At 43.2% G+C, this 26,365-nt stretch overlaps 1 protein-coding gene across 4 annotated transcripts in view; it reads left to right on the plus strand.

Annotated features, from left to right (window-relative positions):
- The window catches only part of eml5 (EMAP like 5), a 33,979-nt gene that overhangs the window by 1,077 nt on the left and 6,537 nt on the right, over positions 1-26,365 (plus strand). For 2 of the 4 annotated variants that reach the window (XM_031847900.1, XM_031847901.1), the window contains exons 2-29: positions 5,024-5,183; positions 7,353-7,451; positions 7,897-7,965; positions 11,349-11,534; positions 12,092-12,227; positions 12,787-12,988; positions 13,347-13,484; positions 13,594-13,850; positions 13,980-14,192; positions 14,267-14,434; positions 15,819-15,925; positions 16,028-16,146; positions 16,274-16,460; positions 16,625-16,730; positions 17,138-17,231; positions 19,011-19,111; positions 19,207-19,400; positions 19,592-19,703; positions 19,872-19,999; positions 22,089-22,230; positions 22,325-22,477; positions 23,254-23,385; positions 23,493-23,581; positions 24,322-24,498; positions 24,637-24,838; positions 24,923-25,049; positions 25,343-25,357; positions 26,166-26,174. In XM_031847900.1, coding sequence (XP_031703760.1) covers positions 5,024-5,183; positions 7,353-7,451; positions 7,897-7,965; positions 11,349-11,534; positions 12,092-12,227; positions 12,787-12,988; positions 13,347-13,484; positions 13,594-13,850; positions 13,980-14,192; positions 14,267-14,434; positions 15,819-15,925; positions 16,028-16,146; positions 16,274-16,460; positions 16,625-16,730; positions 17,138-17,231; positions 19,011-19,111; positions 19,207-19,400; positions 19,592-19,703; positions 19,872-19,999; positions 22,089-22,230; positions 22,325-22,477; positions 23,254-23,385; positions 23,493-23,581; positions 24,322-24,498; positions 24,637-24,838; positions 24,923-25,049; positions 25,343-25,357; positions 26,166-26,174 — 3,822 coding nt within the window. The remainder of the gene's footprint in view (positions 1-5,023; positions 5,184-7,352; positions 7,452-7,896; positions 7,966-11,348; positions 11,535-12,091; positions 12,228-12,786; positions 12,989-13,346; positions 13,485-13,593; positions 13,851-13,979; positions 14,193-14,266; positions 14,435-15,818; positions 15,926-16,027; positions 16,147-16,273; positions 16,461-16,624; positions 16,731-17,137; positions 17,232-19,010; positions 19,112-19,206; positions 19,401-19,591; positions 19,704-19,871; positions 20,000-22,088; positions 22,231-22,324; positions 22,478-23,253; positions 23,386-23,492; positions 23,582-24,321; positions 24,499-24,636; positions 24,839-24,922; positions 25,050-25,342; positions 25,358-26,165; positions 26,175-26,365) is intronic. The other 2 variants (XM_031847902.1, XM_031847903.1) reach the window with 2 other exon arrangements.

Consider the following 26,365-nt stretch of genomic DNA (forward strand, 5'->3'; position numbering starts at 1 on the left):
TATGCACGCACACACAGCAGCATCCCCTTAGTTTGTGAGGGACTTCAGTGTCAATTCAGCAAGGCAGATACTTTTCACCAGGGGTGAGTTCTCTCTCTCCCTATGAGAGATCACACTGCTGCCACACCTCTTGCAGTTGCAGGGGCTGCTACATTATTTCAACGGATTTATTTATCAAACCTTATTTAATAACTTAATCTTTAAAATAGAAGGAAATGTCGCTTGCAATGTTTTCATGAGCGCAAGGTGATTCTTTCAAAATGTTGTTTTGTTTAACCAACAGTCCAAAAACTCAAAGGTATTTCATTTATAGACATATTACACTGATAAAAGCAGCAAATTCACTCACCAGAGAATGGGTTTACAGAACATATTTAGAATTTATTTTTTTAAATTTATTGTCTAAACAATGAATCGACATGTTTTTCTTTGGTGGAGATTTACATTGCTGGCACCGGAAGCAGACACGTTTCAACATATAGTAAAAGCTTTTCCAAAACAGCAGCCTACATGTCTTGTCTTTCCAGCACATGGGGGGCAATAATACTAATGTGCAATTCTGAAAATGCACTTGAACACAGCTGTCCTTGAAAGGATGCTTGGATTGGACTGCTTTCTGTGGGTTGTAGTAACTCAAACAAACCTTGAATCACCTTCTTTTTGATAAAACACAGCAGAATAACCAGTGTTACATTATGCATGTCAGGATCCTGCTTTTCCAGCTGTTTTTCAGCATGCCATGCAACAGCGACCCGTGTCCAACACTCGAGCGCTTGTGTTGACATGTGTGGGTTGGCCTGGAGATAGCGTTATATGCTGTGTCGGTAGTCAGCTGGACTCCTGCTCCATTATTAATGGAACAGTAGAGATACTAACCCTCTGCTGGGTGAAGTCCTCGAGCTCAAGCACTTAGCTGGAGGAGTCACTGACTGCATGTGCAAGACTAATGACTATGCAAAAGTAATGAATTTGTAAACCAATCAAATCAACCATCTGTATATCTGTTATCACTATTGCAAGCAAAGTTGTAAGGATTCAGTCAGATAGAGCTCCTTATACTCTTATTTTGTTTTCTGTTGCCTTTTCTACAGCCAGGCTGTTCAAAAGAGATATAAAGCTTTGGTAATTTGAACACATTTACAGTATAAGCTACACAGATCTCTTGAGCTGTCTGTTATTGTTGACACACACAGCAGGTAATTTTAAATGCAGATCTCAGAGGAGTGCTTGTGAATCTCCCATGAACACTTCCTTTGACTTATACTGCTCTGGCACCACCAGGAGCAATCCTCATCAGATTAAGTGCTGAATAACTCGTGGAATAGATGCACCCTCAGATAGTACTAAAATTCAAAACCCTCTCTCTGTTGTTCTTGTTTTTCTTTTTCTTGGTCTATTTTGGTTGTTTGTGAGCTACATCTAAATCGATGTTTTACTCCATGAATTAATTGCTGGCCTTGTTTCTCCCGCCTGGTTCTGTCTTGCCCTGCAGCCCCTGTAGACCGGTCTCCCAGTCAGATGTGGAGGAGCTAATAGGCAGGTTTTCACATGAATGAAAGGCATAGCTGTCTTTAAACAAGATAGTCTGGCCTTCTTTTGCTGGTCTGGCACTTAAATTAAATTCACAGGTTGTTGAGCAATAACATAATACACTGAGGATGTTAATTTGCTGCAGTTCAAACACAAATCCCCCTCGAGTGTCAGTAGTATTACATGTTTTTGCTGTTCTTTCCTCACATCGCTCTGTATTTGTTCCACTCTCTTGCAGCTCAGATATGTATTCCAGTCTAAAACTCAAAGAACCTGAGGCGACTGCTAAAAACCTACAGGAGTCAGTACCCCAAAGCTTAACTTTCGCAATGTTGACATGAACATGAACAATGCACCCAAATACATTCCTGCATACTAAAAGAGTGTGCAGGATTACTAAAAAATGCTTTGAGTGTGTGATCCCATTGAGTTCCCATAACCACTGCAAACTAAGCAGTGCACACAATCCTGTCCAGGTGGGAAGGGTAGAGGGGAAGGATCATTTGAGATATTTTGTAACGATAAGAACGTCAATGTCTGTAACAAAAATCAGGTATTGTGTTGGCAGAGTCGAAACATCTCATGAGATAGATAGCTTTATTTTCTGCTGTTTTTCGAAATCTTGGCTAATTCATTCAGTTTCTTGTTTTGATAGAGCGTGAGAGTTAATGAGAGGGTGTTATGGACACAGGGATAAAAGACTGTGTCATGTTACAATATCTTATTGATGATATTAGTTATGATGGACCACAGCCAGAGTTACGGATTATAGATGCCAGACCGAGACTGGTTGTTTCAGTGAGCTGACAGAGACACAGTGAATCTGTGAACCGTATGAGCTAATGCGAATTAACTCTGCAAATTAATATGCAAGCTAAGATCAAAAGTACAAAACAGACTAGCATGTCCTGTAAAGTCGTTATAGTGCGATTGATAAACATGCATACAATATATTTGAGTTTCTAACAATACAACTATTGCACAAATTGAGGACGTGCGTGTGAAACAAATTACTTTGGAGTATTAGGGGAATATGTGGGAATGTGCTTTCAGGCAAGTAATGTTGATAACCGCCGTGAGAGCTTGTAGATATCTTTCACACATCAGTGTATCCATCTTCCCTTGTTTTTAATGTGGATTCATTTTTATTTCACATGGCACAATGGTTTGTGCTTTGTATTTCCAGTATTCAATCAGTAAAAAAAAAACAGTCCAATAAAAGACTATCTAGTGAGAAGATTGTAAAAAAAAAAAAAGAAATGCACTTAGCAACTACTGTTGGTGCCAATGCTGTCTGCCTTTTGCTTCTTACCTTTACACATATTTCAGTGCTTTGTGCAGAGTGTCAGTGAGATGCTCTTAGGTCCCATCATCACTGTGAGTAGCTGCCTCGTCTCTAAAGAGCAGGTCTGTCTCCCCCAATTAGGATCCTCCAGAGTTCAGTACAGTTACTTAGCGCAATGGCATTATTCAGCATCGTTGTCGCCGCGATTAAATAAATAAACTGGGACAGACGTCTCATTTAAGTGGTGATGTTATGAATGTTTCACACAGAGGAGGTGGAAGCGGCTACAGATGCTCCGACATTGTTCTCCTCACTTTACCCTCACTTAGAAACAGCCCACATGTCAATAGAACTATTCTTTTTATATATAACTTTAGTGCATTCATGAGTTGTTGATCACAAAATTAAATATCACCATAAATACCTCAAGGGGAAGGAAAAATAATTATGCTGGAGCAGACAAAAGTTGTGTCTCGTGCTATACTGGCTTATTGACCATTGTGTCTTTCTGTGCTGCATCTCTGATCTTCACCATGAAAAATCAACTCTCATATCGACATGTAAACAGGCTGTTTAATTAGTGCAGGGTTTAGCCAGTTTTGTACTACAGGACTTGGCAGATGGAAGACAGCCTGTAGCCTATATTAAACAGGAGAACCACGGTGATGCACTGCAGGCTAAGTCATTAGTGATGGCATTTAGCAAGCTCTTCAGCTGACAGAAATGTAAATGAAACAGCGGTCTTGTTGCTGACTCAAAGCAGTAACATGGACACACCATACAACATTAAAGCTGGTAGGATAGGAAACATAGCTGAAGTTTCAGGGTTTCCTGCAAATACTTTTGGCATGAGATTGACTCCATAGCTGTTGGACATTTTATTCTTTAGTGTTCATATTTCATGTTGTTCCAGGGTCAAACCAGACAGATCTGCTGTGCACTACCTGCTTGTGCCAAAGCGGTTTTCTCTGTCTGCCTCTCAAAGGGGTCCAGTCATGCTTCTTTTCTCGTCCTCTGAATGCTATTTATAGTTGCTTTGCTCTGATTATATAATTCATAAAAAATAAGATGCAAAATTGTGCCAGGTTGGAGAGAGGTTCAACAAAGAAAGGTGGGAAGCAGAGGGGATGAGAGAGAACAAGGAGAGAGGGTTGAGGGAGGACAAAGATCAGACCTGTCACATCTCACGCACCTCACATTTCACAGATACACCGCCAAAGCTTTGTCAAGTCCTTGGAGACAGCGTGTTTCGAATGCAGATGAGGTGTCACGAGTCAGACAGAAAGATTTTAGCCTGAAAACTTGGGAGGACAAGGACTGAGAAAGAGAGGTAGATTGAGGTGTAAAGTGAAAGCGGGAGAAGAAAGCCTCGTTTGTCTTGAGCTGCTTGGACTCGGCAGGTTGAGGCTGCCCGGCCTGCGAAGCCTCATCCAGCCTACTGTCTGAATGCAAGCCAGGATTAGAAATTCTGGAGAGCAGTTGGCAAAACAGGCAGTCTGATTATAATGGGAGGGAGCTCCGTCGCAGCATGAAAGATATAGGCCAGGACAGGGCAAGAGGAAGAATTGCCCAGTGAATCACTCAGGCCTGCCTGGAACGTGACTGGCGGCCGCTGAAAGGATGGGCGGAGAAGGGGGAGGGAGTGACAGCTTTATACAGCAGGCTGTTGCTCAGATGTAGAGTGGGAATGCTTGTGGGTGGGGAAGGCACGAGTGGAGGGGAGAGGAGCGGTGAGATTATGTAACAGTGTTACAAATATATGCCTGATGATGCGAGGAAACCCCAGATGAATTAGAGAAGGTGAAATGGGCAGAGGGCAGTTCAAGGGATGCTGAAAAAAATGAACAGATAGTGGGGGAAAAAAAATGAAATTCGCCAATGCTGCTTTTTATACTCAATGAACACCCTGTAGGCGTGCATGAAGCCAGGCTGTGTATTTGAGCATGACTGAGTTAATTGGAACATGTCACCTCGTCAAGCTGCCCCTCTGTTTCCACATTCAGACCCATCACAGACTTAATGTGCTCATCTCATCCCAGTGGTTTCCGCTGGGAGGTGAATCCCTCGTTTGCTCCCTGCACACACAAGCACGCAAAGTGGCAATGCTAACCAGACGTTCTCTCTCTCTCTCTCTCTCTCTCTCTCTCTCTCTCTCTCTCTCTCTCTCTCTCTCTCTCTCTCTCTCTCTCTCTCTCTCTCTGTGTACAGTTTAGCTCTGCATCCGGAACGTGTGTTGGTGGCTACAGGACAGGTGGGCAAGGAGCCTTACATCTGTGTGTGGGACTCCTACACCGTGCAGACTGTGTCCATCCTCAAGGATGTGCACACACATGGCGTCGCCTGCCTGGCCTTCGACCTGGAGGGACAGGTACAGTTGGACCACGATAATGTTCAAATTATAAGAATCCACCACAGAATATCCCAGGAAACTGACTGTTCCCTAGCATTGTTTGAATTGCTGCAAGGCACTGGTTTCTGTTTTGTAGAAAAGAGCACAGGCAGCACTGAAAGTGTCAACAGACATTTTTAGTTGAAGCAGCACAACAATCAAAACCCCACTCAAGACCTGCACTCTGGCTTTTGCAGCTCGTTCGCAGGGCTGAGTTTCTGAACGACACATCTGTGATTACTCCAGCAGTATTGGCTGGACAGCTGCACCCAGACATGCTCTACTTGGTAGATTTTAGTCAGCTGCAATGCTTGGTACTTTGCATGATAGAGTTTGACAGGACCTGGTTGTGTTAAGGTGAGAAAAGCTTTAGGACACCGGAAGACTTTAAGTACTCGTGTAAAAAAAAAAACACAGTTAGCAACTGACATCCGGATAGCAGGAACATTCAACATGTGCACATTATTTGTAACTTGAAATTAAACCATCTCTTGTTATCTTTTCGAGCTCCCTGCAGCTCCCTGCAGACTTGCCACCAGTTAATATTTACACACTGCAGCCTCCGACCGATGTTGATTTGGATTATGAAAATCGATGCAGTGTGGAAGCATCTCTAGATTGTTATCTTTGGAAGTCTCTCTATGGTAGGAGCTCCCAGAGTTACATCTCCTGTATTTTGCAGTAAGAGACAAGGAGATGACCCCGTGCTATTTCCCTGCTCGGGTAGAGAGCTGGGGATTTAGATGGAATGTGACAATGTTTAAAGCCAGAGTAGGCTCTATCGCTCCTCAGTTCAGCAGCTCCATTTACTCTCCATCTCTCTCCTTCCTGGATTAGAGGAAGTCAGAGCTGAACTCAGGGCAATCCAGAGGAATGCCTTGTGCCATTACCCTGTCCATCTATTAAAGCAATATCAAAATATACACTGATGTTTGAGACATCTCTTCTAGGTGTTTCAGCGTGAGCTGCAGTTGTGATGACTAGTAGGAATAGTATAACTCATGGCCTTTGTTGTACTTTATTCTTGTTGTTCTGAGTCTACATGCCACATTATGCTGTGTTTAAGGTTGCTCATGTCTTGAGCAAAAACCTGCCTGTACACATGATTCATTCATTCATTCATTCTCAACAGTTAATAGACAGTGAAAGGTATCCTTTTATTTTTGTCATCTCAGTTGTCATATTTAATTAATGCCAACTTTTGTAAGTGGGATGTATTAGTTTATATTACCAAGACTGATTATGACAATGCTGATGTTCAGCAGGTAAAATGTCTATCATTTTAAACATTTTAGTTTAGCATGTTAGCATGCTGACAATTGCTAAAAAATTAGCTAATCAACACAAATACAGCTGAGGCTGATGGGAATGTTATTAGTTTTGGAGGTATTTGTTCATAAAACAAAGTAATGGTTAACATTTCAACATTGTTATTGTTATTAAAATTCATCCTGGGGGTAACATGGATGTGTGCATCAACTTTTGTGCCAGTTTTTTTAATAGCTGTTTAGACATTTACCAAAAAACAAAAATACCATCGCTAAAGTCATTAGGGCTCCTCATCTGGGGAGCATGAATGCATGTACAACATTTCAAGGAAATCCCTTGAAAAGGTGTTGAGATATTTCCTCGGCTGGCCGTCATTCCTCGAGCTAAAAAGATTACTTCAGTTTTCAAATTATGGATGTACTTTTAACACCTATAGTCCACATGGTTTCACTTGGTTTCATCACAACCCACTCTTTGCTCATCATTAAAATACAGACTTCTCTTAGTACAAGTTATAATAGTGCAAATGCCTCAGCAGAGTCTTCTCTCCACTGATAAGATGCCATCTTTTATCATGTAAAGCAAGCTGCAGAGTGGAGAAGGATTTCCATAAGAGCTGCTCTCCCCTTTTCTGCTCCACTGCTGCTGCTGCTGCTGCCTACTCACTCAGTCAGCTATAGGAGGCTCCTCCAGCAAAAGCACTCAAATGTGCTCACTGGAAGTGCCAGGGGCTGGACAACTGTTCTCTGTAGCCATTATTAGCCCTATCATTGTTGTCTGCCATGTCACAGTGGACCTATTTTAGTGTGTTTGGCAGCGATTATTGCAACAGAGCAGAGTCATTTCAATCTGATGTCTTTTCCTTTGCTCTCTTTGCAGTGTCTGGTGTCCGTGGGTTTGGACTCTAAAAACACAATCTGTGTGTGGGACTGGAGGAAAGGGAAGGTTTTGGCAGCCGCTCCCGGTCATACAGACAGGGTAAACACTTTCTTCCTCCCCTGTCTCCGCCACAAGCTCAGTATCGACCGCCTCAATTAGCTATAGATGCAGGATGGAAGGCCTGCCCAAAGGGGACGTAAACAAGTTAGGCCTGATTGATCGTGAGCTTTCCAGAGCCCGTCTGAGAGGGTGCACGGCTAATGAAAAGGAATTTTAAAAAGATGAAATACAGGCAGCTGTTGTTTTCTAATTCAGCCCACACATATAACAACGCAGCCTGTGCAAACACGCACACACACTTTAATTTAATTTCCTCTGTTTTAAAAAAATATTTGTCAGGTTTAAATTTGAATAGAATTTAACTAAATGAACATCACATTAAAGAGTTGCACAAAGGATCATTATGTTGCATAATAATATACATAATATGATGTTGTGGTGTTTGTCTCACAATATTTAATGTTGTATGTTTTTCGCCCCACAGATATTTGACATATCATGGGATTTGTACCAGCCGAGCAAGCTCGTAAGCTGTGGTGTCAAACATATCAAGGTACAGACACTTCCGGGTCATTCCACACAGTGCAGATTACAGCCGGCTCTTGAGAGCTGGAGTTCTTGTGCCTTATTTGCATAATATTTAAAAACTGATTTTTAGAGGGTCTGATGAATCCGGTGGCTCCGTGCCCCCTTCTTCCCTGCCTTCTCAGCTTTATCGCCATGACCATATCAAAGCCTTAAAATAGATGTATGCAAATTCACTTTATGGTTATAAGGCACTTAACATAAGTAGGACAGGCAATGACTCACAATGTCTCTTCCCTCAAATGTGTAGTGATCTGCACTGCAGAGAAGAAAAATGTTTTCTTTTTGTGGGGAACCGTGAGACTGTTACTCAGCTACCCTTCTCAGCTCCCCTCATTCAGCTTTTTTAAACACTCTACCCGTACAAACTGTTGCTGTGCTTGCTTCCCTTCTCAGGCCTGTCTCTATCACTTCCTTTTTCACAGAAGAGTGGTGGTCATACATCTGTAATGAGTTCATGCAGGGTGTCTTCGCCAAGCCTTCCCTTGGGATGTAGTAGTGTTTCTTGAGCAGCATGGCCGTCAGGAAACAGCCAGGAGTCCAGAGCCACAGAGGAGAATTATTTACCAAACATTAGGAAGATAGTGAATCATGCTCAGATAGGAAATGTGACCACTAGCCCACTTGATGCAGTTGGGAGGTTTAGCCTACTGTACGTATTTCTCTGTGGTGTAGCATGTCGCCGATGACGCCCTCATCTCAATCCAGTTTGACTTGCCTCCTCTCGTAGTAATTCCACCCTAAACACTTCGTCCACCGCCGTGGCACAGAAACCCCCTCCGGCACCCAACCCCCCAGTCTACGTTGAATCCTCCAGTATTGCCCCCCCCCCCCCCCCCCCCTCTGGTTTCCTGATACCAAGGCAATCCAGCAATTGTCCCACATAATTCCCCAGCCTTCACCCTGCGGACATGTGACATCTGCTCGCCGGCCCTGTGCTCGCTCAGCGATTATAGCACTCAGAGCACCCAGGAGATTTAGTCCCAGTAATCCACTCACTAGCAGGCTGAGGAATCCACAAACTCTTGTGACGGGGACCACGGTTGCTGCTCCTCCTTACGCAGCTCCTCCTACCTAATTATAGAGTCATTTGTGTTTTGAGTCATTCAGCACAAATCAGACCTCTTCAGCCCACACACACAGAAACAACACGCCTACCAATCATCTGCCCTCTGTCTGACTAGTTGCTGATTAAAAGCTGTTTAAACTACTGTCCCGCCAGTATTGCATGATGCAGCTCTGTGGCTTCCAACGTTTTTGGCTTTTGACCCCTTAAAACGAAGCATTATCTCGTCATCATCAGCTGCATTCCTTACTTTTTTTCTCGAGGCTCAAAGAGGCAAAATCATTCAGTGACTCAAAAAGGGAAAACATTTGGGAGGTATTACAAAATAAACTGAATTTTGTATAGTTTCCTATCCTCTTAATTATCTTACATTGTATCAAACAGCTTGAATACCAGGATGTGTCAAACTCTGACACAAGATATTTTAATATTTTCTTTATAATGTGAATGATCCCTTATGGAAAAAAGAAGACATCAACTCTGCATACATTGTTGTCAAAGTCATGTTGTCATTATAAAGTCATGCAGTGCTTCGACTAATGTAAACCTGATGTTGCCACAGATTGCCACAGATGTGAGCTTTGATTTTGGCACCACGTGGATGAATGACAGCAGCTTTGAGAAAATCAGCTTCGAGCAACACTGACACCCAGCCTTCTTGTTTTCCTTACAGTGAGCTGCCAAAAAATTGACCTCTGTTAGCGTACCACTTAGCGCTCTGACACCATTCAGGCCAGGGTCACTGTTGTCTGGCATTGTGATACTGATATTATGAGTGAGATCAGAGCGGGATGATGCAGTAGCTGATGACTTACAACCCTCTCTGCATTAATTGCATTTCAAGGATTAAACTTGTAATGATGGTGGAGGTAACTGAGCTAATGAAATATCACTAATCCTGGGTTAAGAGGAGCAACTTCCACTATACCAGGGGGTTCTCTGGAGGATGTTTGAGAAATAAAAAGTGTTACTCAGAGAAAGCAATGTTGTTAGCCAGGTCTTGATTTCAATACAACGCAATCTCATTTTTGTAGCACATTTTCCACCTTTCTGGGCTTTCTTCCCCTGATCGTGGCCTCGCTGTAAACCCCCTCAGCATCTCGTCTCCTCTTAGTAGTTCAGCAGCGAAGGGATTAGCTGCCGCCCGTGTCTTGCTGCCTTATCAGTTGCGGCCAGGGAGGGCTGTGCAGTCACGCCGCATCCATCCCCGCAGCCTTCGCAACAGGCTGGGCCACGATCCCCTCCCTCCCGACCCCATCTCAGCCAAAACCCTTCCACATACCCAGCACTTGACACACTTCAACCGGCATATATACCACCCCAGATTACTCACACACCTATGATCTTTTACTACTTCGACCCCCTCACATAGCTCGCGCACATGCAAATACTCATTTCAGGATTAGTAAAGACCTGTCTTGATGAGGTGCGTACAAGCATCAGATGTTTGATTGCAGCGCTGTATCTGAGGCGGTGATGCCCGTCTCTGATAATCGATCCCTCCTGTTAGCACGCGGCAGCCCTATCATTCAGGAGGATAGTGAGGGTGTGACAGGCTGTCACTGTTGATGAGCTCATTTGTTCATTGTGTAACTATCTCTCAAGCCCCAGTCGTTGTGTTATCAAACGCCCCACCTACAATTTCTGCATTTTCTTAGCAGAATTATCCTGGTTCGAGGTTATTTTAGTTCAACACTTTTTGTTTCTTGCAATGAGCCAGATGTCAGGTATTGTGCAGGGAAGTGTTCAATAGCTGCTGCTTGACGGTGGTGAGTTTGTCTCGGTTTTCACGTGCCGACTGCCGTGTCTCAGCACGAGACGCCCTCCTCGAGCTTCCTCGCTGTGATCTCATCTCCATGCAGACAGAGCGTCTCTCTTTCACTCTCTCCTCTTCCTTTCGATGGATTTAAGCCTTAGACGAGGCCGTGTCAGTGCATCCCAATGACCTTGTTCATAAATAATGAGTCACGCGTGTGTCTGTGTCTGTGCATGCTGATCAGGCACTTACGTACAACACTGACCCCCAGCAAGACTCCCCAGTATCACATGAAGAGGAGGGGAAGCATTCAAATTTGACTTTGCTTTCCTTCAAGGTCTCTGTGGATGTGCGTGTGTTTTTAATGAAGTTGCTCTGTGTGTGCGGCTGTCGAACAATAATTTACGTGATTGCTTTATTCTTTTGTATCCAAGTGTTCCATAATTGTCCATTTGGATTTTTCATGACAGGATTACAGGAAGGATTATTAGCCACCATACTCTCTCACTCTTTCTGTTTGTGTTTGCAGTTTTGGAGCTTATGCGGTAATGCTCTCACACCCAAACGTGGTGTTTTTGGCAAAACGGGGGATCTCCAAACCATCCTCTGCCTCGCCTGCTCCAAGGACGAGGTCACATATTCAGGTGCCTTGAATGGCGACATTTACGTGTGGAAAGGGATCACTCTGATGAGGACGGTGCAAGCAGCTCATGGGGTGAGTTGTTTGTGTGCTTTGTGGCTCAGGCTGATTCTGCACCCTGCTGCACCATACACAAAAGACTCACAGTAAATCTGGTAAACTTAACCACGGTCAAAGCCATGCACGCTGGCTTCATTTGATTCTGCTCAGTAGAAAAGGATCAGCCTTTTGCTCCACAGGATTAAATGATATCTATGGGATCAACAGCTGGGTGAGGGGATGGGTGGATGGGGGAGGGGATTATAACTATAGTACATGTTCATTGCTGCTTTTTGTACCACCAAAATGTCTCACTGAGGGTTTAACAATGTGCCTCCCTGTTTATACAGAGAGTTTTAGCCAAAGGAGGTCATCAGTAGAGCTTTTCAGTCAAATAAAATAAAGATAGGACACCTACCGTTACCTAGTTGTGGAATATCTTGAGGCCACAGTAGCAGGTTTTGTAATTGTGAAAGCCTTGTTAAACAAATACCTGGCTGAGCAGCAGCACTATGCGGTCTGTAGCAGGGCCTGCTTCTGTCATTGCTTATTTACTGTGCAGATCCTCACTGACAGCCTGTCATTTCCTCCAGTCAGGGATTTTCAGCATGAATGTCTGTGAAGAGGGCTTTGCCACCGGAGGCCGAGATGGCTGCGTCCGGCTGTGGGATCTCAACTTCAAACCAATTACTGTCATTGATCTCAGGGAAACAGACCAAGGGTATAAAGGTGATGTCAAGCTGCCTCACGTTTCCTTTAATCTGAGTACAGAAAGGTTGCAGGCCAAGCTGTGGTCTCCTGGGGCACTGGAAGAATTATGTAACTCTACAAAAAAAAACTCCCTTTATGCAATTTCTCTTTACTAACATTTCCTTCTTGTTTTCTATTTTCTCCATCTCTTATATTTATAATATTGGACCTAACAGTAGCTAGAGGTGAAAATAGCAGAGGTGGGTAATATGATTGCAGACAGAGTTAATAAGCATGTCGGAACAGATGTCATGTTCACGTATGTATAGGGCACATGCTTCCTCATCCTCTTCCGGCAGTATAACCCAGAGTCAGTTGGCAGATTGGCTTGACAACATGTGCTGTCATTGTATTTTCCTGTTAAATCTCCATCCTAGGTAGTCTGCAGATGGCTATTTACACCTTCTGTCTTTATTATCCCTGTCGTGTTATCTTATAATTAGTATTTCAGCATTTGCAAACGTCTGTCTGCTTTTATGTTAACATGCTTTATCCATTTTTTTCCTGATTTTTAAGTGCATGTGTGTGTTTTTGACAGGGCTGTCCGTGCGCAGCGTGTGCTGGCGGGGAGATCACATCCTGGTGGGCACGCAAGACAGTGAGATCTTCGAGGTGGTGGTCCACGACCGCACCAAGCCCTTCCTCATCATGCAGGGTCACTGTGAGGGCGAGCTGTGGGCTCTAGCTGTCCACCCCACCAAGCCTCTGGCCATGACAGGAAGTGATGATCGATCAGTCAGGTGAAGCATGCTGTCACATTACAATGGTTTTCAAATAACATAATCTTTTTAATTTTATGAATTTCTGTTAATTCAGTGTCTAAAGTAACATAATAACCTAATCACAATTTGAGGAACGTTCACTTGTTTTAAAATCTAAAAGACAGTCCCACTTTCCTTGATAGTTTTCTGATGAGCTATTCCTGGCTCTTTGTTAACTAAAATGTACAACAATGAAGCAGATGTAACTGTCAGTATCCAGTAAAAAGCCAAATACATCACAGGACAGAGACCGCACGCATCACTGCCATGGTTGTTTGACTATGTAATCCCATCACTGCTCTGCCTCTTCATTTATCCTAATTCTCTGTGTCTAAAGGATATGGAGCCTTATAGATCATGCACTGATAGCTCGCTGTAACATGGAGGAGCCAATCCGCTGTGCAGCCGTGAGCACTGATGGCATTCACCTTGCGCTGGGAATGAAGGATGGCTCCTTCACCGTTCTCAGAGTCAGGTGGGTAAAAATTCAAAGGCCAATTTTGATCCTCTGAGATGGTTACTATGATGAAGAGCTTCATCATTTTGTCTCTTCATTCATACTGCATGTCTCTGCTCCCCTCCAGAGACATGACAGAGGTGGTCCACATCAAGGATAGGAAGGAAGCCATCCATGAGTTGAAGTATTCCGCCGATGGGGCCCACTTGGCTGTTGGCTCTAATGATAATTCAGTGGACATCTATGGTGTGGTGCAGAGGTACAAGAAAGTGGGCGAGTGCATCGGCTCCAACAGCTTCATCACACACATGGACTGGTCCACGGACAGCAAGTACCTACAGATCAATGACGGCAGTGGCAGGAGGCTCTTCTACAGGATGCCAAGTAAATTAAAACTATTTGAATCATGTTCCATGTCAAATACTGGCAACTGAAAAGCCCCAAAAAGTTGCTTTGATATGATACAGTCACAGAGCTTCTTTGTGAGATCAAGTGTTTCTGTCTCCTGTTGAGGTGGGAAGGAGGTGACCAACAGGGAAGAGCTGAAGCTGGTACAGTGGGCGTCATGGACGTGTGTGTTGGGCGCAGAAGTTAATGGAATATGGCCCAAGTACTCAGACATCAATGACATTAACTCTGTGGATGCCAACTTCAACAATCAAGTCTTAGTAACAGCTGACGACTACGGATTAGTCAAACTTTTACGATATCCATGTGTAAAAAAAGGTAAAGAAGAATTTTTAGGAAAAGTCTGATATTATTATCTACTGTGTGACTGATATGTTTCCCCTTGATTTTAGGTGCAAAATTTAAAAAGTATTTAGGTCATTCAGCCCACATAACCAACGCCAGATGGTCACATGACTACCAGTGGGTCATAACTATTGGTGGTGCTGATCACTCAGTGTTCCAGTGGAAGTTTGTTCCTGAAAGAAAGTCTAAAGAGGCTGTGCATATAGCGCCGCAAGGTAAGATGATGCCCTTGTTTTTGTATTTGAACAAAAAAAGAGGATTTACATTTTACCTTCTGATCAATCCAATTAGGAATATTACAGTTTTACATTTGAATGTAGCTTTGTATGGAGACCAGTGACGTGCATTACTGATATTAGTCATTTCACAAAATCAGCGGCTCCTGCCAACAAAACACTATCAAATTAGGCTGAGTGGCAAACACTGATGGAAAGTTTGATGTCTACTTTAACTTCACTTGGACTTAAGAAAATATGCCTACTAACAGTGCTGTAGCTCACTTATTGACACATACACAAACAGAAATATGAAAATGACAAGTTTAGCTGTTTCCTCTTACTTCCAGTCTTTATAGACTAAGCTATAGCCTAGGCTAAACATCTCTCAGATTGAGCTCCATACTTAAGGGAATAGTCGACATATTGGGAAATATAGTAATTTTCTTGCCAAAAGTTAGATGAGAAGACTGATGTCACTCTTGTGTCGGTATTTAAAAAAATGAAGCTCTTACGCAGCTGGTTATCTTCGCTTAGCACAAAGACTGGAAACAGGGGTAAACAACTAGCCTGGCTCTGTCCAATGGAATCAAAATCAGCCTACCAGCACCTCTTAAGTTCACTAATTAGTGTTAATTGTTATATCTTGTGTGTTTATTCCAGTTCCTCCTATGAAATAGTTTCCATTCTTTATGCTAAGCTAACCAGCTGTAGTGGGATCAATCTTCTCATGCAACTCTCTAAAACGTCAAACTATTCCTTTTTATATCCCCCCCCCCCCCCCCCTTGTTTCTTAGTTACATTTTAGGGGTTGTATGAATGGCTGGCTGTTACATAATGTACTATGCTGCTAAACCACCAGAGAGCAATGCACTAGATTGTTCCCTTCCTGTACTTCTTGCTCATGAACTACCAGTTCTATTAAGCTCTGCAATGGAACGGCCATTAAATTAATGAAGACTAATTCAATAAAAGTGAATGAAGCTAGGAAAGTATAATTGCATTGTCATTCCCAAGTCTTTTTTTTTTTTCAGAGACAGAGCGCAGCTGTGCTTTCTGAAATTAAAGCATATACTAACTGCCTTTCCTTTTAATTTTCCTAATGGATCTTGTGAGTAGCCGCCCTTAGCTGCCAGTTCTGCGTATTGCCTTGTCTTGGCACGGCTTTACTATGCTGCATCAGCATTTTTACATATTTGTCTTGAGCGATGTCACTGTGAAGCATGACTGCCTGATAAATAGCAGATGTCACAGGATTATTACATGATTGACCGTCACTTCTACTGAAACAGGGCGCAGGTAGTTGTCACTCTGTGCGCGGTGGGATATTTGTCTGATTTAGAGGCAGGGGAGGATTTTAAAGACGAGGTGTTTCTGCCTGCAGAGACCTTGGCAGACTCTAACAGTGAAGAGTCGGACTCTGATCAGTCAGACGTACCCGAGATGGACTCAGAAATCGAGCAGGAGACTCAGCTTACGTATCGACGACAGGTTTGTGATTATATCAAACATGTTCCCCTTTTGAACAGGGCTCCTCGAAAGTCATATTTGTTATTAAACAGAGAAGGCACACACTTTTTTATGTTCATCCAGGTTTATAAAGAAGATCTACCTCAGCTCAAAGAGCAGTGCAAAGAGAAGCATCGAGCGACGGCCATGAAGAAGAAAGAGCGAGCACCGGGAAGTGGGTTGAAGCTGCACTTCATTCATGGGTAGGTTTACTGTGTAGCATCCTAACAGGTAAACTCTGGCAAGGCTGATATTGTAAGATTAATTTAAAGTCTCCCTTTTCAATTAAGCCCTTCATATAGTCTTTTTCTCTATTTCTGTTGTTTGCAGCTACAGGGGTTATGATTGCAGAAGCAACCTGTTCTACACCCAGACCGGGGAGATAGTCTACCATGTAGCTGCCATTGGGGTTGTGTACAACAGACAGCAGAATACCCAACGTTTCTACATGGGCCATGATGATGACATCCTCTGTCTGGCTATCCACCCCCTCAAGGACTTTGTAGCAACAGGCCAAGTAGCTGCCAGCACTTCTGACATAAAATATTCAACATTTCTTTTAGTTCTTTGTTCAGATGAGCTGAGAGAGATTCTTTGCCATATCAGACCCAAAATGATCTTGTGTGAATGGGTTGAATTAAGTGGATTGTGTACATACTTTGGATGCTGTTGTTTATCCAGGTCGGCAGAGATTCTTCCATCCACATATGGGACACAGAAACGTTAAAACCCATGTCTGTGTTGAGGGGTTTCCACCAGCTCGGAGTGTGTGCTCTGGACTTTTCAGGTAACTCAATGGTGTTTTTCTCAGACTGCTTTTAGTTTCTTCTATCCAGACAGATTCGACATAATCTGCTTTTAATTTTTTTTCGCAAATTCTTCCAGACATCCTGCTTTCACAGGGGAGCAAAAAACCTTTTTCAAACAGTAAAGAAACGGAAAAATTCACAAGGCTGTCTTTTAGTTTCGGCAGTCTGACGGCATCAAGGTAGAGCTGGTCATCTCGCTTCCCTTAATTGGCCACTAGACAGAGCCAGCGTGGTGATCTGTATATCACTGTCAGTGAATCACCTGCCGTAGATCAAACCCTTTGGGCTGCTTTCATGTTTCTAGGAAGAGCCAAACTTCACTGAACCAAAGCAGGAGCTGGCTCTGTATATGCTGTACTCAATGGTTTTGGTTTTCCCTCCACAGCGGATGGCAAACGGCTGGCCTCGGTGGGCCTGGACGACAATCACACCATTGTGCTGTGGGACTGGAGGAAGGGGGAGAAGCTCTCTGCCATGCGGTTAGTACAGCTAAATTACAGTGGTCACACGGCTGCAGGTAAGCCTTTCAGCACCCAGCCTTTGCTGTCCCCACATCCAGAAAGATTTGACAAACCTTCCTGTTAATTCTAAAGATTGTTTGAGTGCTCTTAGTTTGAATTTGGACATTTATGGATGAGGGTTAAATTGAAGGCACTTTGCCGTGCAGAGCTGACACTGTGATTGATGGTGAGGAAAGAAGGGGAATTACCTTTTAGATTACGAGGTGGCTCCACTCCAACAGAGTCCAAATTGTTAGAGTAGGAGTTTGCCCCAAGGCCCCATCTGCAGATCCATAATTAAAGAGAATTAATCTTCCATGGGCTCATCCTGGCAAATTTGGGTGCTTAATATGTCAGATTGTAGTTTGACAAGGAAGCGATACAAAGCAAATTGGTTGCAAAAACAATCGAGTAATAAAAAAGATAAATGAAAAGTAGTACGCACATCCTACGAGTTTGTCCTAATGGCTGAAACAAATTGGACCATAAAGATATAAAGCTCTGTATCTTTAAAAGTACATCAAATATAAAGAAAGACTTCCTTCAGGAGTGTCCAAGGCAACATAATCCTGAGCTCAGATGTGACAGACTTCCTATACCGCCGGAGACAAGGATGCAAATGATCGCTGAGTGCATAGGATGTAAACGATACATGCGACCAGATATGGGGCACACACCAGGCTTGTACATTTGATGCAAGACGATTACCTTACCAAACCTGAATCGCTGCAAAGCATGAGAGGTGTACATTTGTTCAGAACAGCAGATAGCAGATAAAATATAGAACCTAGCTAACTGGAAAACATCCGCATCCTAAAATATCTTTGCTTTTGCTTTGTTGCTTGTCCTACTTGATGTTCATATTTAGTCTCTACTCCACTGGAATTGCCCCTGGCTAGTTTGCAGCAATAAATTGCGGGTTGCTCTCCTGCGTGTTGTGTGCCAGACTCTCACTGCAGCTCAGGGACAGCTCGGAGCTGCACTAGTCTCCTTCGCAGACCCTGGTGGGCAATGCAGTGAGGCGGGGAAAAGGGGCCTGATGGAGCCTAGCTTGTGCACCACCACCGTCTAGTCTTCAGCTGGGAGAGGAGGAGTGGGTGTTAGCACAAAGGGCAACGATTAGAGAGCTTATACGTGTCAGGTATAATCCATTGCCTTGACAGGACCAATGACTGATCTTCAATGTTCATATTGTGCAATGCAGTCAGAAAGAAAAACATTATTTATTACTCTAGTGTGTTTGTAATGCTTGGGATTACAAAGGGAACCAAAAAAGGAGCCTAAAAATGTCGCATTTTTGGTCAATACAGCAATAGTTCTATTGTGTTTGTAAATAGGGTTAAAGTTGTAAGACAAAAACATGGACAACATCCAGTCGGGACATGCTGTGGTCGCGACTTGTCAATCACAAGGTAGCCACGCCCTAATGCATATCCTGCTTTGTGGTCTATTTTACTCTAAATGGACCATCATTTACTAAATGAACACCATGCTGTATTAAGGAAGACTTGAAACTTGAGACCATAAACTCGTGTTTACAATGTTTACTGAGGTAATAAATCAAGTGAGAAGTAGAATCATTTTCTCATATAAACTTTTATACAATCTGACATCTTTTTGCAACCAGAGGAGTCGCGCCCTGATAGCCAGTAGAGAGAATGGCGCCTGGTACAATCTATAGAAGTGTGTAAATACCTCAAAATGTATAAATGTAATGTTTTTCCTCAGTGCATTTTTTGTGATGTAATTGATTTTCAGGGGAAGCAAGGACAAGATATTCGTTGTCAAAATAAATCCCTACCTACCTGACAAGCTCATTACAGCTGGTGTGAAACATATGAAGTTTTGGCATAAGGCTGGTAAGACCCTGGCATTTTTGTTGTTGAGCAGAGACTCTAACAAGCACAACCTCTGGCTTAGCTGTGACACGTCTTACTGTGAGTTTCCCTTTCAGGTGGTGGTCTAATTGGACGCAAGGGGAACATGGGGAAGACGGAGACAATGATGTGCGCTGTTTACGGCTGGTCGGAGGAGATGGTGTTTTCAGGCACATGCACGGGGGACATTTGCATCTGGAGGGACATGTTCCTGATGAAGACTGTCAAGGCGCATGACGGCCCTGTTTTCAGTGTGCACGCTCTAGAGAAGGTACCACAAGGAAAAGCGCTCTTTCACTGATCGTTTTTACAGAATAAAGTCAATTATGAAAATTTGATTAGAAGTATATTTTTCTGTCTGTCTCCCTTTTTGTCTAGCCATCTCTTTTTAAATAGGGTATACATGTTCATCTAGTTGCACATCATTGCAGCTGTAAATGTGCAAATATATTGTCCGTGTAGGGATTTGTGACTGGAGGAAAGGATGGCATAGTTGCTCTGTGGGACGACACTTTCGAGAGATGCCTCAAGACCTACGCTATCAAGCGAGCGGTCCTAGCTCCAGGCTCTAAAGGTAATCAAGTCATCCTGCTCTCAGTTGTCCTCTACTGTCCTTGGATCATTTGATCTAGTTCCAGAGATGAAATACAGCCATCCAATGCAAAACATTCAATGCTTTTAGCTGAGATGAAGATTGCCTCCTGGTTCAAGCTAAGGTCTCTATAATTCACTGACTCTTCAGGGTTGCTATTGGAGGACAACCCCTCCATACGTGCCATATCTCTGGGCCATGGCCACATCCTGGTGGGGACTAAGAACGGAGAGATCTTGGAGGTGGACAAGAGTGGCCCCATCACTCTGCTGGTCCAGGTAAGATACTGATAAGAATAATCACAAAAGCCGTGACAACTCTAATGATATACAGCACATCAGATTCTACCTGATCCCACACAGTGTATTTATGGGAAAGCTGCCTGTAGTTGTTCTGCAATATGATGAGCTGAGAGTATCTAAAGTGACTTTTTTTCTTGGTTAGTAAAGATTTAAAAGATTGAAGATGCAAAGAAGTGTAATTTTGATTGTACTGTAATGAAGTTGCAGGAATGTTTCTTAAGTTGAAGTAATGCACCTACAACAAGGTGACAAAATGGGGGATGTGGCTTTATGGCTGCAAAAGTACTCAAGAAATATGTGTTATACTTTGAAAAACTGCAGTAACAGAAGCATATCCATTCTGTGGCTAAATCATACAAACCTACCAGCTTTGCCCTTCAGTCTGATTATAACATTACTGTCTATTTTACACAGCAACTGAGAAGCACATAGGAGGTGGCTGTAAACGGCGATGAATTATTGCTGTTTAATGGGAGATTTTTAATTTAGTTAAGTGGTCCTGCAGCGTCTCAGAGTCTCCCCTGATAGAGGCAGACAGAGCGGATGCTATTGATCGCTCTTTTCAAATGCTTTAAATTCACAAGCACATTGTGATGGATGGGATCAGTTCAGAGAATAAAAGGTTGTCCTCAGTCAGCTGTTGTAACAGACTGACTATGTAAGTATCCTGTGGAATATTGTAGAGCATTATGTATATGGTGAATTGAATAAGCCACTGCTGATGATGTTGCTACTGTTCATATATCACCCAAAATGTTGTCGTTTTTTATGGTTGTTTTGTTGCTTTGACTGGCATTATCATGAGGAGGCAGCATAATTACATCATCATTACACCTCTGATCTAGAGATCGACTTTGATGTTGGTTAGTTGTGATTTTTGATTCTAATGTTGGTCTATTGAGAGGATGAGATTCAACAGCAGTTGTTGCAAGTGAAAAAGCTTGATGTCCATAAGACCTGTCAATAATAGTTTTTTTCATCGTGGATTCGCTCCTGTGTGTGTCTTGGTTCCTTTGGTCGTACGTCCTGCATGTGTGTATGGCTCACTATTTGTAGGCTGAACAGTTTATTTCCATTTGTTTAGCAGGTTAGGTTGCTGGCTTTTGGATTCGGGGAGATATGAGTTCATGCCGTCACGCCTGGTTTTTCACATCACCTCCTTCCAACACTTGTATCATTGCATTGATAGCTGCAAGTTCAGCGTCCAGTTGTAACTTCTCCTTTCTTCGTTTTAAGTTTTCCTCCTCAACCTCCAAAGTATGTTTAGCTTCCAATGCAGCAGCACGCTGAAGCGAGCTTTTTCTGCTTGAGCTTTACGATAAGGAAATACTTGAAGCAGAAGATTTAGTGATTGAAACCTTAGTGTTTCACTAAAACATTCATTAACTGTCTCACATCATCAAGCTGATTATCAATATCAGAAAGCCATTGTTTCACATTACTCACTAACTGGTTCAAAGTCCATCTTTGTTTTTAATCCAATCTTCTTGCCTTTTACACTTATCTTCAGGAAGTGGAAAATCAATCAACTATCAAGGAAATACTTTGTACCTTAGGAACTTTGCCATCTGTTTGCTTAAGAGTCTTCATTTGTTCTACTCATTTGCTTCAGTTAACCTTGCTTTTCTCCTTTTTTGAATATTTTCAATATATATTATTTTTAGTCAATTGTGTGGGCCGTTTTTTCTTTAACATCAGTGTTATGGGTTGGTTCAGGATTCCCGGTCTTAAGTTCATTGTCTTCAATGCACTCATCAGGGTATTCAATTTTAATGAGAAACCTCCAAGTGACAAAATATGCACCAAATAAGCCGCAACGACTCAAAATTATCTCTTTGTCTTTTACTCGCAACCAAATACAGTCCAATAGTGTTCAAAACTTCAGGTTGCATTAAAAGAGTGAAAAAAGAAACACCCACCGGTATCTTCTCTTGATATTGACATTCATTCGTGTAGCTTGATCGCCAATGCCAAATGTCCCACTTTTTTTTTTTTTTCTTTCATTACCCAAAAATAAGTTGACTGTCAACACATTCAATAATTACTCTATTGTATGTGTTTGCAGGGTCACATGGAAGGCGAAGTTTGGGGCCTGGCCACTCATCCCCATCTCCCTCTCTGTGCCACCGTCAGTGATGATAAAACCCTGCGCATATGGGACCTTTCACCCAGCCACTGCATGCTGGCTGTGCGCAAGCTCAGAAAAGGTGAGTCACCGCTCAAAACACTAACAGATGAGTCTATTTTCTGACAGGGTGTACACTGGCCCTGGGGCTTCAACAAACACGTTGTCCTCCACAGGCGGCCGCTGCTGCTGCTTCTCCCCTGATGGCAAAGCTTTGGCGGTGGGCCTGAATGACGGCAGCTTCCTCATTGTGAACGCAGACACCCTGGAGGACCTGGTGTCCTTCCACCACCGCAAGGACATCATCTCTGATATCAGATTCTCTCCAGGTCTGACGCTCACCTCCGCATTTCTTCACCTTGACAAAACTCCCATTACATCCTGTCTGAGAAGTAAATGTGCCTCTGAAATCTGTGTGTCCTTCAAAGCATCTTAGTGTGTGTAGGATGCAGAAGTTCAGCAGGTGTACATATTTCCCTTCCGCTGTGAGTGGGGGGGGGGGAGATATTGCTGCGGGCCTGACCCACATTAATGGCTTTCTGTTAGAAGGCCAGACAGAGAGGCAGCAAAAGAGGAATGAGAAACAGTTTTGGGCAGAGAAAGTGAGACCAAGAAACTGAACGCTCTTGCCCTTACCACTTAACCTTAGTCCACGATGCAAGATCTCCTGTTTGTCAACCCAACACCCACGAGTCCCTGAGAGCCTATACGTCTTAAAAGCCGCTTTATAAAGCAGTGTAGTTATTTATCTTATTCAGACTTAGGCACATGCCGACATAAGCTAAATGCTACAGTGTTGAGCAGGTGTAAGGTTGACCATGTTCATCTTCTTAGTTTAGTGTGCTAGCATGTTAACATTTGCTAATTGACATTAAAACACAGCTGAGGCTGATGGGAATGCCAATCGTTTTACTGGAATTACCAAAAAACTTTGACTTTGACTCGATGAAAGCACTATATGAAAAGTTAAGGGATTCCCAAAGTTACTGCATCAATTCTGAGGTGAACATGAACAAAATGGTCTGTGCAAAATGTCTAAATCTTAAAGTCTGGACCACAGAGACTGACGAACTATCTGAAACTCATCCCTCTTGTGTTTACTCAGGTACTGGGAAGTACCTTGCAGTCGCATCAGGGGACACTTTTGTGGATATTTACAATGTAATGAGCAGCAAACGGGTTGGGGTGTGCAAAGGATGCCTCAACTACATTACCCATCTGGACTGGGACAAGAGAGGTGAACATGCTTCCTTACATACTAACGACTGCTAGCGATCAAATTATGGATTCAAAATGTCTCTGTTAAAAAAACAGTTAAACATCACGGCCCACTTTCATTCACAGGAAAACTACTCCAAGTCAACACCGGTGCAAAAGAGCAGTTTTTTTTTGAAGCTCCTCGTGGCAAGAGGCAGACCATCCCGGCTACAGAGGTAAGCAGGGAGAGAAGGCACGGGAGCGGCCTCGGTTACGGTTGCGCTCTTGGCCCAAATTTTCCCTTCGGGATCAGAGGAGGCTCGAGGAAGGGCAGTGAAGCATTTGCACGGCCCACCTTTCACCAGTATCATTCTAATGTTGGCAGTGGTAGTGTTTAGGGTACCCATAATACAGCGTGACATTCAGACACCTTGCGAGGCACACGGTGGAGGGAAGCATTAAGAAAATAAGGGTCACGGATGATAGATGCTGCTAGATCGTGTCTCGCTGCACCGATGTCCTCTCCTACTTTTGCTCGTTTGTCTCACCTCATCATGATGCTTTCCTCTTTCCCTCCCACGCATTTCTCTCTTCTCCTGCACACTTGATCACAGGATGATTATCGACTGGCTGAGACAGTAGTTGCCTCCTCATTCCTTCCTTCCTTCCCTCCCTCCTACCTTTTGAAGGAATAGTTTGACATTTTGTCGAAGCTTATCTGTAGGTGGTTAAAAATGCGATGGCCCATCTTCCAATGAAGACAAAGAGAGAGCAATTTATTTCAGTGTTGACTCTCTATATAGGCTGCCTGTAGATGCATGTAGAGGCTCTTCGTGGTGACGCTCCAGAGTACATTTCTGATTTGTTGTTTTATTTTGTTGCTATCTTGCCTGTTGACAGTTAAGGATTATAGTGTTAGGTGCTTTTACAAAGAGCTATATAGAGTCATGTTTCATTGCCTACTCACTTGGCTCAGGTGGAGAAGATTGACTGGAGCACGTGGACGTGTGTCCTGGGTACGTCTGTTGAGGGCATCTGGCCTTTGATCAACGAGGTCACTGAGGTGACAGCCACCTGCCTTAGTAACGACAGGAAGGTGCTAGCAACAGGAGATGACTTGGGGTACGTCAAGCTCTTCAGATACCCTGTCAAGGTAAGACACAATGCATGATTCCTCGTATTAACTGGGTTGAGCGCCTCATGACTTACGGCTTACGTTTATGTAAATTTGATGTAAATTTCCGTGTTAATGTCACGTAGTGTTACATAAATGTTGTCCCTCTTCCCCCAGGGAAAGTATGCAAAGTTCAAACGCTACGTGGCCCACAGCACACATGTTACCAATGTGCGATGGACCCATGACGACAGCCTCTTGGTGACAGTCGGCGGGGCTGACACGTGCCTCATGATCTGGGCCCACGAGCCCGAGGGCCACCGGGAATTCAAGCAGTGCGACAGTGAGGAGTCGGACATCGAGAGTGAGGATGATGGAGGTGAGAGATGAGCTTCCTTTTGAGGTTTTTCATTCATCGAATGTTTCTGGTGCTAAAATCTGTATCATTCCTGTCCGTCACCAGGTTACGACAGCGATGTGACGAGGGAGAACGAGATCAACTACACCATCAAGGCCTTATCCGCCAACATGCGACCCATGACGGGCGTGAAACCCCACTTACAGCTCAAAGAGCCCTCGGTGGACGAAAGGTATCTGTCAATGAAGCTACGGTGAAGCTTTGCAGATGGTCAGAGGGACACTCCTGCGCAGTCAGAAAATACCTTTTAGGAATAGGAAAGGTCATAGTATGCAGAATAAGGCTTCTGCATCAAGATGAAGCCAAACCTGCCTTCTTCAGTCAACATATCTTTTCCTTTCCTGCGTGAAATTCCTGCCCTGTCCCTGCCCTTTTGAAATAACTCAGCCTTTTCTGCTCTTCTTCTTTCCTTTAATGGCTGTCCATCTGTCATTATCCTGCTTCGTTCTTTAATTCTACTTGAAGACAAGGGGTGGTCAGGTAAGCTCTAGTGTTCATGTATGTTGATTTTGGACAAAAGATGAAGCAGAGGGCGCAGCATGTATAAATACAGAGAACACCTTATCTCACTAAATCATGTCAAGACTCGAGACAGTATCAAGCATTATCTTTCACTTCTTGAAGCTTTATATAATGCCTTTAAGTCCCCTCTGTACAAATTCAGCAGTTTAAGTGATTTTTTTTTCAGTGTTTGATGCTCTTTTGGGTGTTAATTCACTTGTTAATGAGCTGCTGTTCTGACAGGCAGGAATAATTGGGCTAACAATTAAGTTAGAGCTTGAATTTAATTTACTTTAATCATTTTTAGGAGTCAGCAGAACAATTTTTGAATCTGAATGTTTTTGATAGTCAGCGACTCGGAGGAAAAGCCATATATTAACTTCATCAAACCAGAAGGAATATTAGAAAAATACACATCTTTAGAATATTTTAGAGTGTTTTTAAGGAAATATATTGTTTGTTCATCTGGTCCTGAACAGCGCTTACAAGCATTATCATATTTGACATCATTACAATCCATCTTTAAGTGTGTCTCAGACTTTGGGTGATTCAGGTTCATTGATTTCCAGATTAGTTTTTTTTTTTGACAACGATGAAAGCATCCTCGCAGTTGTCATGGAAATGGACTTTAGTTGCCATGGTTACACCATGGCGCTGACTCCCGTGTTTTACGTCCTCGGTGGCTGAGGTGTTGTGTTTCGTCACGTGTGTCCAGCCAGGCAGCAGTGAACGCTGTAAGAAACCTTTTTCTAATTCTAACTTTCTCTTTGTTATTGCTGCCATGAAGAGGGTCAAGGTAAGCTGCTTATTTCCTGGTTATGTGATTATTCTACGGAGTACACAAACAACCTCATGTAGATATTTGTATCTTGCCACTCTTTCCACACCCTGCCTTCACTGTAGAAGAAGGTCATGGTAATAGTTTGCACTTACAGTCTTTGTATTATCAATAGTTTTTTCATACCATTGTGTTTTAAATATGCACTA

This window comes from Anarrhichthys ocellatus, unplaced genomic scaffold (genome assembly GCF_004355925.1).
Source record: "Anarrhichthys ocellatus isolate YVR2014 unplaced genomic scaffold, GSC_Weel_1.0 scaffold7, whole genome shotgun sequence".
Lineage (NCBI taxonomy): Eukaryota > Metazoa > Chordata > Actinopteri > Perciformes > Anarhichadidae > Anarrhichthys > Anarrhichthys ocellatus.